Below are 10,225 nucleotides of genomic sequence, written 5' to 3'. Positions count from 1 at the left end.
ATACGTAAATTGTTACGGCGCGCAACCCGATCCCACCGTACAATCACGATCCTCCTTTATTCCACCATATAAATATCAATAATAAGTAAATATATATTGCAGTGCGCAACCAGATCCTACCATATAATTAGAGTAAATATCATAATCCTCCCTTATTTCACCATATCAATCCTCCCTTATTTTACCTATTGCAGCGCGCAACTCGATCCTATCATATCAATATCAATCCTCCCTTGTTTCACCTGTTGCGGCGTGCAACCCGATCCATAAATAAAATCAATAAGTGCAATCAATTTAACAACTCAAATCACAAGAATCTCTACGATTAACAAATATAAAAGCAAAACTATAAAAGAATCTCTTACCAAATCAAGAAAGGCTACAATTAATACTGAGCAACGAGACAAGTCAAATACATGACAGCTAAAGGATACAAGTAAGATAATTAAGGCAAGCAACAATTAATCATGGGAGCACGAATGAAATTAATATTTTTAATGCGAGAATAATAAATGACAAGTAGCAAATTAAGGTATAGGAAGCAATTAAAGCATGTAGCAATCAAGACATGGAATAAAATTATTAATGAAATACGGGTAGACATGGAAACAAGTAATTGAGGACGTCTATACACTCGTCACCTTGCATATACACCGCTACACATTAAATTCACATAGCACATAGCACATAGCTCAAGGATTTCGAATTTTCTCAAATCAAGGTTACACCCAATACTTACGTCGCTCCGCAAGCAAATCAAAGTTGTAATGAAAAGATGGTGTAAAATGGGTGAAATTCTGATTTTTAGAAGTTTATATGACTGGGTGTGAGGTGTTCATCGCGTTCGCGAGACACCTGATGCGTTCGCGAAGGGCACTACCCAGTTGGCTTACACGATTGCGAAATACTCTACGTGTTCGCGTAGCCTTAGCCCACATTGCCTTCGAGTTCGCGAGCCTGGGCTCGCATTCGTGTAGAGTAAGTTTTATTTCCCAACCCTCGCCTCTCTAACACTACGCGTTCGCAGTGGAGTGGATGCGTTCGCGAAGGGCAGACCCCCCACTGCTATGTGTTAGCGTCCCAATCCTCGCGTTCGCGATGAGTAAATCCACCCAAGTCCCAAACTGCTCTTGGTGATCGCGGGAGTATCTTTGCAAACGCGAAAAGAATTAATCAGAAACCAGCAGAAGTCAAAGAACCAGAAATTTCTAAGTTCAAATCATCTGTAGCCTATCCGGAACTCACCCAAATACTCGGGTCTCCAAATCAAACATGCACACGAGTGTAATACCATCATACGAACTCGCTCGCATAATCAAAATACCAAAATAATACTTAGAACTATGAATCGGACACCAAAACGAATGAAATTTTCAAAGAAACTTAAGAACTTCAAATTTCTCAATCGGATGTCTGAATCATGTCAAATCAACTCCGTTTGGCACCAAATTTTACAGACAAGTCATAAATACTGTAATGAACTCATACCAAGTTCCGGAACCAAAATCCAAATCTGGCAGCAACAAAGTCAAACTACGGTCAAATTTGGAATTTCTTTAAACTTCAATTTTCAACAAATTACGATAAATCAAGCTAGTGACTTCCGAATTCGATTTCGGGCATACGTCCAAGTCCCAAATCACGATACGGACCCACCAGGATCGTCAAAATATTGACTTGGATCTGTTTGCTCAAAACGTTGACCGAAGCCAACTCAAATGAGTTTTAAAGCACGATTTTACATTTTCATCACTATTTCTTCATTAAAACCCTCCAGAAAGAGGACACAGACTGCGCACATAAATCGAGAAAGGCTAAATGGAGCTATACGGGTTTCAAAACACATAAATGAGGGTTAAATTTTAAAATGACATATTGGGTCATCACAATACGTCAAAGAAAAAGAAAGTAAAAAGAACCCTAAAATGTTTCCATGTTCTTGGCATGCGAAGAATGAGCTAATTGAATGGAGTAACACAGTAAGAATTTATATAGCCGATCAAAATAGAATATAATGGAAGAAAAAGATGTATGGGTATATAGAGGCAATATTTTAGACATGTTAGCACTTTATCCGTAGGTCCTATGTTTTAAAACATATAAAGAGCTTTTATTGCGTACTTTTATTTGTATTTGCATAATATTGATATGGGATGAGGTTAAATGAAATAACATAGTTAGTGAGGATTCTATAGACAACCTCAATCTGTTTGAGACTGAGGCGTTGGTTTTGTGGTAAGATAAGACAATCTCTCAAGCAGTACAACAAGGTTAACTAACTACCACATTTTAGGCACAATAGCTAGTAAGTGGTACCTCAAATAGCATTAACAAGAAAATGAGGTAGAAACTAGTAACTCAAATCATCTTAGACTATTTTAAACATATAAATAACATACACGTCACATCATCCAACATATAAGACTATTTTATTTGTACGTATTCCACGTATATTTGTACAGCTGATCGCTTTCCAATTCTACTTAAAACGACTCCACCCTAGTATTCCTCATTGAAGTTGACAGAGCATCTAAAGTAATTTTTAAAGGTGTGGATCTCGTAGTGAACTTTTAAAAAGAAAAGAAAAAGGATATATTCTAATACATCGCATTTCAATCAGTCCAATAATATTACTCACTGGTAAATAGCGCAATGCTTCTTTATATTTTGATTTCAATCCTTGTGTTTGTGTCCCGTAAATATAAGGGAAAATGACATTGTATAGTCGCTTTCAAAATAATAATCGAAAAATTATATATTTTTTGTATATATATAACTTCGGCTATCGAATGTAAATAGTTTTTGGGACGGACTAAAAGTAAAATGAGTTTTAAAGCACAATTTTACATTTCCATCACTATTTCTTCATAAAAACCTTCCAGAAAGAGGACTGCGTACACAAATCGAGGAAGGCTAAGCGGAACTATTCGGGGTTTCAAAACACATAAATGAAGGCTAAAATTTAAAATGACCTAACAGGTCATCACAATACTGTCAAAGCAAAAGAAGGTAAAACGAACCCTAAAATGTTTCCCTGTTCTTGGCATGCGAATGAGCTAATTAAATGGAGTAACACAGTAAGGATTCATATAGCCGATCAATTAGAATATAAGGAAAGAAAAAGATGTATGGGTATATAGAGGCAATATTTTAGACATGTTAGCACTTTAACTGCAGGTCCTATGTTTTTAAATATATAAAGAGCTTTTATGACATACTTTTATCTGTATTTGCATAATATTGATATGGGATAGAACTTAAATGGAGAAACATAGTTAGCGAGGATTTTATAGCCGACCTCAATTTATCCGAGACCGAGACGTTGTTTTTGTGGTAAGACAAGACAATCTCTCAAGCAGTAGAAAAAGGTTAACTAACTACCACACTTGAGACACAATAGCTAGTAAGTGGTACCTCAAATAGCATTAACAAGAAAATGAGGTAGAAACTAGTAACTCAAATCATCTTAGACTATTTTAAACATATAAATAACATACACGTGACATCATCCAACATATAAGACTATTTTATTAGTATGTATTCCACGTATATTTGTGCAGCTGATCGCTTTCCAATTCTACTTAAAACGGCTCCACCCTAGTATTCCTCATTGAAGTTGACAGAGCACCTAAAGTAATTTTTAAAGGTGTGGATACTTTAAAAAAAGAATACATTTTAATACATCGCATTCAAAATCATAAACAGTCAAAAGAACAAAAACATAGTGATGATTGAAACTAATGGAATCCCAATTGTATCATTGTCTTCTCAATAATTTACAGCATTTTTATACTTTGCTACATGACATATAGGCCCCTCACTAAATGCCTTTTGAGTTCAAGTTGGCTCTCCATTTGCTTTATAGGGACTATTGTAACTTTTTATTTGCTATATTGCTAGCCACGTGTTTGTGGCTTTAAAGTAACATCGTTGTATTTTATTAATTCTATGCTTGAATAAATAATACTTAAAATTAACACTAGAATGTTCTATACGCAATATCTATGTGTATAGAATTCTCTATTTACTTAGCCTATTGTTAGAGTCCAGTTTAGGGGCCCAAATGGCCCAACAGGCCAGGATTAGTCTGAGCCTGCCCAGATACCAAAAGATCAGTCCAATAATACCACTCACTGGTAAATAGAGCAATACTTCTTTATATTTTAATTTCAATCCTTGTGTTTGTGTCCCGTAAATATAAGAGAAAATAACATTGTATAACCGCTTTCAAAATAATAATCGAAAAAATATATATTTTTTGTATATATATATACATTCGGCTATCGAATGTAAATAGTTTTTGGAACGGGCTAAAAGTGAAAAAAGCCCAAAAACCATCACAATCACTAAATGAAACTTTTCTTTCTCTAACAACTTCAAGGTAGAAATGACACCAGATAGCCACTCTAGAGGGCTGCTATTTAAAAATGAGTCAGTGCCTGAGTTTTAATTTTTCAGTTCAAATTTTCACGACAAAGTATTTTGAATTGTCCTGAAATTAGAATTTTTAATATAAAATTTCAGGAAGAAATATGTACTGACTACGCGAATACACAAGGCTGCTTGGCAACAAAACAAGTCCAAAGATCAGATGGAAACTCATCAACCTTTGAGGTCACATATAAAGGAAGGCACAGTTGCAAAAATGCATAATCAGAAATCTTCTCACTTGAAACCCAAAAACGTTAGAAACACAACAAAAAAGAAGAATTGGGTTATAATAGACAAGAACAAGAGGTGAATATATAATATATAAATAATTCATGTATAATATGTGTATAAGGATATATAATCACTGTATAAGTTAGGTATACAATTTAAGAAAAGTAAATACTAAATACGACCTGCTGTTTGCGTAAAATTCCATTTTTAAATTGTTACTTGCTTTTCATTCACTATTATTTGGTTCAAAATTTTCTCTATTGTTCCTTTTATAATATACTTTTTTTCCTTCTTTAAAAGTGACGAAATCTTATATCTAGATTGAGTTGCTGAGTTATGGAGAAGGAGAAGCAGTTACGCAAAAACTGAGAAGAAGAATGTCTCTCTTCATTTCTGTTAGAAGTGGTTATTACACCATACACTATTGTATATTTATATACAAAATAAGCTATCATTAAGTACCTACTTAACTAACTAATACTCCACTAACTTGGTTTAGCTGGCATCCAGTTGTACACTCTAACACTATAGATAACACTATAACTAAACATTTCAACACCCCCTCCCCCAAGCTGATGGTTGAAACAGATCCTTCAACCTCAGCTTTGACATCATATAGTTATGTTACACTTTCCCAAGGCTCTTAGTTAGCAAATCAACTTGTTGTTCTTTGGTAGGCACACGATGTGTCTTGATCAAACCTTGTACATTTTTTTCCCTTACAAAGTGGCAATCAATATCAATATGTTTGGTTATTTCATGGAAGATGGGATTAGTTACAATCTGGATTGCAGCTTTGTTGTCGCAGTGCAGCTCTATAGGCAAAGACAACTTCACTCCTGACTCTGAAACAATCCTATAAGCCAAGTCAATTCTGCAACTTTTGAAGTCATGCTTCTAAATTCTGCTTCAGCTGAGCTTCTAGATATTATTTCCTGCTTCTTGGACTTCCAGGATACCAATGCATCACCAAACTTAACTACATATCCTGTTATTGACCTTCTTGTTTGTAAGCAACCACCCCAATATAAGTCACAATAGGCTTCAAGTTTCCTAGATCCTTCTGAGGGCATCAACAAACCAAGTCCTGGAACTGTCTTGATGTACCTGACAACCCTCACAACAACATCCATATGAGACTGCTTAGGTATGTGCATAAACTAACTAAGTACCTGAACTACATATGAGATGTCAACTCTAGGCAAAATAAGATACATAAGTCTGCCTATCAATCTCTGATAAGGACCAGCATTCTCTATATATTTGTCTTCTGCATCAGCTTCATTAGATGAATCTTTGCTTACGAAAGTATCAAACGCAATAGATGTGAGCTTAGAGCTGGTCTCCAGGGGTATACCAGCAGGTTTGGCACCACCAAGTCCTAGTTCAGCAATTAACTCTAATGCATACTTCCTTTGGCTCATCACAATTCCTTGCTTTGACATGGCAAACTCTATCCCTAGAAATAACTTAAGTTCACCTAGGTCCTTCATCTTAAACTTGAGCTTTAGATCATTTCTAGTTGTAGGATTAGACTTGGGCTGCTTCCTGTTACAAACAGATCATCAACATAGACTAGTACTAGTACCATTTCCGTCCGCACTCTTTTGGTAAATAATCAATACTCAAAATGACTTTGAGTAAATCCAAGTTGAACCAATGCATTTGTAAGCTTCTTGTTCCATTGTCTAGGGGCTTGCTTAAGCTTATACAAGGACTTATGAAGTTTGCAAATCATCTGTTTCCCAGCCTGATTGGTAAAATCAGAAGGAGCCTCTATGTAGACCTCTTCAAGCAGATCTTCATCCAAGAAAGCATTATGGACATCTATCTGATAGATGAACCGATGCTTGGAAACAACTATGGCCAAAACAGACCTCAGAGCCACCATTCTAGCTACTAGATAAAAGGTTGCAATATAATTCAGACCTTCCTATTGGCTGTAGCCTTAGCTACAAGCCTTGCCTTATATCTTTCTACCTCTCCTGAAGAAGTATACTTAACCTTAGAAGCTCATTTGCATCCAATGGGCATCTTTCCTGGAGGTAGAGTTACTATACTCCAAGTGTTATTTTTCTCCAAAGCTAAGATTTCATTCTTCATTGCAGCAAACACTTCAGCAAATGTCTTAGGTTCAACAATGACAGAGTAAGCTTCCAAGACATTGCCAAAAGATGATGAAACAATACCATAATTTTGGAGATATGATAGCAGCAATGTGCCTTCTCTTTGTTGTGAGTGACATAGTCCCTCATCCAAATAGGAGGTCTGTTATCTCTGCTGAACTTCCTAGTAAGAGGAGGCTCAGTAGCAGCCAGCGGTGAAGAGAATGGCAAACTTGGCTCAGCAGGTATAGACACTAAGGCATCAAGATCACCAACAACTGAATTCTCACTAGTGTCTGCTGCAGTTTCACTTGTTGTGTTGCTGAGGGGAATCTCAGCACCAGGTGAAGAATTGGTAGAAGAGATGTGTTGAGGTTGCTGAAATAATGACTTGTTTTTTGGATAAGAGAGAATAGCAGAAGTAAGATTCAAGATAGGAAATATAGAAAAGGTAGTGTGAGCATACTTGAAAGAAAATACATCTTCCTTGAACACTATATCTCTACCGACAGTGAAGGTCCTAGAGTGAATACCATACATTTTGTAGCCCTGTTGTGTCATAGAATAGCCTGAGAGGACAACTGGAACTTCTCTGGAAGCAAATTTATCAAACTTCCTCACATATGTAGCATAGCCAAGGCATCCAAACTCTCATATGCTCTAAAGAAGGAGCATGACCAAGTAAAACTTCAAAAGGAGATTTCGCTTGAATTACAGCTGAGGGCATTTTGTTTATGATATACACAACTGTGGCAATACATTCTCCCAAGAATCTAAGAGGAATAACTGCATGAAACCTTAGAGACGTGGCAACCTTTAAAATGTACATGTGTCTCCTCTCTACAACTTTATTCTGCTGTGGAGTATATATGCAAGAGCTTTGATGAACAATTCCCTTAGACTTTAGTAGCTCAGCCACTTGATAGTTAAGGAATTCACTCTCATTGTCTGACTTAAAGATCTTCAGAGAGACTGAATAGATATTCTGAATAATTAAAAGAAAGGATCTAAGAGCAACAATCATTTATGCCTTAGTAGGCAGCAAACATATCCAACAATATCTAGAATAGTCATCTACAAGAGTAAATACTTCTTGCCATCATAAGTAGGAAATATATAGGGTCCCCACATATCACTATGCAATGTATAAAAATAAACATTAGTGTTAGTAGTGCTAAAAGGAAACGGAAGCCTGGTCTATTTTGCCAAAGGACATACAGTACAAAATTCATTAGTATTCATGCATCCACAGTCCTGAAATACAACTATGTTCCTCAAAGTTTTTTCAGGTGTATGCCCTAATCTCTTATGTCACAAGGTTACATTCATTATCCTGTGGTTTTTTTTATCATAATTACAGTAGGTGGTGGTGTTTTAGGAACCAGTGGTTTAGGAACTATACTAGGAACTTTGGAATCCAGTTGTACTGACATCTCCAAAGTAGAACACATACCACTCATCATCTTCTCTACCAATCTCCTTCACTTATCCACTGGAGAGTCCTTGAAAAATGCAGAATTCAGGAAAAAACATCATTGCCCATCTCATCTCCTTTGTTAGTTTTGAGACAAAGAGTAAATTGTATTTGAAATCAGTTATATGTAGGACATTACTAATCCTTTGACCTTAAATAATATAGGAGGATCATATATGGTTGATGTAAGCTATGTTTCCTATAGGGAGTTGAACTGTGCCACCCTTATTATTACCAAGCAACTTAGGATTAATCAACAGATTAAGACTATGTACCATGTGGCTTAAAGCACCTGAATCTACTATCCACTTAGCCAACACTTTTGAGTTCACTACACAAGATGCCATACCTGCTGACACTGGTGTAGTTGAACAGTTGCCTTCACTCCCTTTTCCTGATAGTTGAATTATCTATTGATATTGTTCCTGAGTGAACTGAGTAATGTTGAGCATCACATTCTGAGTCCCACTTCCAGTTGTCACCATGTTGTATTTGTGAAGAACCTGCAAAATTAGTTGTAGTAGCAACTTGATTGTTTCCTGCACCATTTGATAAATCCTGAGCATAATGCACTGCATTTCCTGAGCCAAACTTCTTCTTAGCTTTAAAGTCATGGGGATATCCATTTAACTTGTAGCATTTCTCTATAGTGTGTCCCTTAAAGTTGCAGTAGTCACAGTACAGAGATTTCGTTTTTTTTATTTGTAACTGTTTCTTCCAGCATAGGACTGTCCACCAGAGTAGTTGTTCCCTCCAGCATAAGGGTTCCCTCCTGTAGAGCTTCCTGAAGAGTTATTGTGGCCTTTCCCATTGAATAGATCTATGTCATTATTTGGCACACCTATGTTTTTGCCACTGAACAAGGCAGTTCCTTCGGTTACTTCAGCAATCAAGGATGTTTGACACATAGACCTTCTACTCTCCTTAGAAATAATAATAGAATAAGCTCTATTAATAGAAGGAATGTGTAGCATGTTCAATATTTGGTTGCTAGACTGGGAATAAGACTCATTCAATCCGATTAGAAATTGCAATAGCCTTTGATATTGAAAATACTGAACATACTTTTTTGACTCCTCACAGTCACACCCAGAACAAGGCATAAGAGCATCAAACTCTTTCCAAAGTTTCTTCAACTTAGAGAAGTAAGTTGACATAAAGGATATCCCTTTAAGTCAAAGTGGCAATCTGCTTGTGAAGATACAACACACGAGAGCAATAAACTTTATCAAACCTTTCTTTGAGGTCCATCCATACTTTGTGAGCACTTGAGGCATATGCCATGCCACGTAACAACTCAGCACTTACTGAATTCATGATACATGAGAGTACTATGCCATTACACTTTTCCCACAATTTATGAAGAGTTGTATCAAACTTCTCCTTAGGATATCTACCATCCACAAACCTTAGCTTACTCTTTCCTAGTAAACTCACACTCATTGTACTACTCCACAGTGTATAATTATCAGGTCTAGTTAATTTGACTGAAATTAAAGAGCTACGTGGAGTATCGCATGGTTGAAGGAACAATGGATGATGTTGATCAATTAAGATAGGACCTCCTCCGACTGTTGCTGTACTTGTATCAATTTCCTCACTCTCGATCGCCATTGTTGAGCAATAATCGAGCTTAGATGAAGAAGAACACAGAAAATGCAGCTGTTTGATTGTTGATAAAGCCCTAGCTTCGAAGATATCGAAAATTACTCCAACTCAATTACTGAATGCTACTAAGAATCTAGGAACTTGACACCGTTGTATGGAATCTTCAACGTGAACTCTGATACCGTGATGAAATCCTAGATCTAGATTGAGTTGTTGTGCTATGGAGAAGGAGAAGCAGTTACGCAGAGACTGAGAAGAAGAATGTCTCTCTTCATTTCTGTTAGAAGTGGTTATTACACTGTACACTAGTGTATATTTATATACAAAATAAGCTATTACTAAGTACTTACTTAGCTAACTAATGCTCTACTAACTT

At 36.4% G+C, this 10,225-nt stretch overlaps 2 protein-coding genes across 2 annotated transcripts; both read right to left on the bottom strand.

The window, feature by feature from the left end:
* Positions 1–7,374: 7,374 nt before the first annotated feature.
* LOC138878738 (uncharacterized) lies at positions 7,375–9,398 on the bottom strand. Its single transcript, XM_070158427.1, has 4 exons — positions 8,951–9,398; positions 8,745–8,885; positions 8,517–8,635; positions 7,375–7,752 (listed from the first exon to the last, which is right to left on the bottom strand). Exons 1-4 carry the CDS (start codon positions 9,396–9,398, stop codon positions 7,375–7,377), a joined length of 1,086 nt encoding a protein of 361 aa, XP_070014528.1.
* A 13-nt stretch (positions 9,399–9,411) lies between these two features.
* LOC138878737 (uncharacterized) lies at positions 9,412–9,855 on the bottom strand. Its single transcript, XM_070158426.1, has one exon. The coding sequence runs from the start codon at positions 9,853–9,855 to the stop codon at positions 9,412–9,414; it is 444 nt and encodes a 147-aa protein (XP_070014527.1).
* Between the last annotated feature and the right edge of the window lie 370 nt (positions 9,856–10,225).

Source organism: Nicotiana sylvestris, chromosome 9, assembly GCF_000393655.2.
Source record: "Nicotiana sylvestris chromosome 9, ASM39365v2, whole genome shotgun sequence".
Taxonomy (NCBI): Eukaryota; Viridiplantae; Streptophyta; class Magnoliopsida; order Solanales; family Solanaceae; genus Nicotiana; species Nicotiana sylvestris.
The sequence above is the reverse complement of the archived record's forward strand: the minus strand, read 5'-3'. Positions and strand labels throughout refer to the sequence as shown.

Bases quoted from the DNA above. Each gene is read 5' to 3' on its own strand.
- LOC138878737 (XM_070158426.1), bottom strand. From the start codon at position 9,855: ATGGCGATCGAGAGTGAGGAAATTGATACAAGTACAGCAACAGTCGGA.
- LOC138878738 (XM_070158427.1), bottom strand. From the start codon at position 9,398: ATGTCAACTTACTTCTCTAAGTTGAAGAAACTTTGGAAAGAGTTTGAT. The intron at 8,886-8,950 runs GTTACAAATAAA...GACACACTATAG, and splicing joins GTCCTATGCTGGAAGAAACA to AGAAATGCTACAAGTTAAAT. The intron at 7,753-8,516 runs GTACATAGTCTT...TTAATTATTCAG, and splicing joins CAGGTGCTTTAAGCCACATG to AATATCTATTCAGTCTCTCT.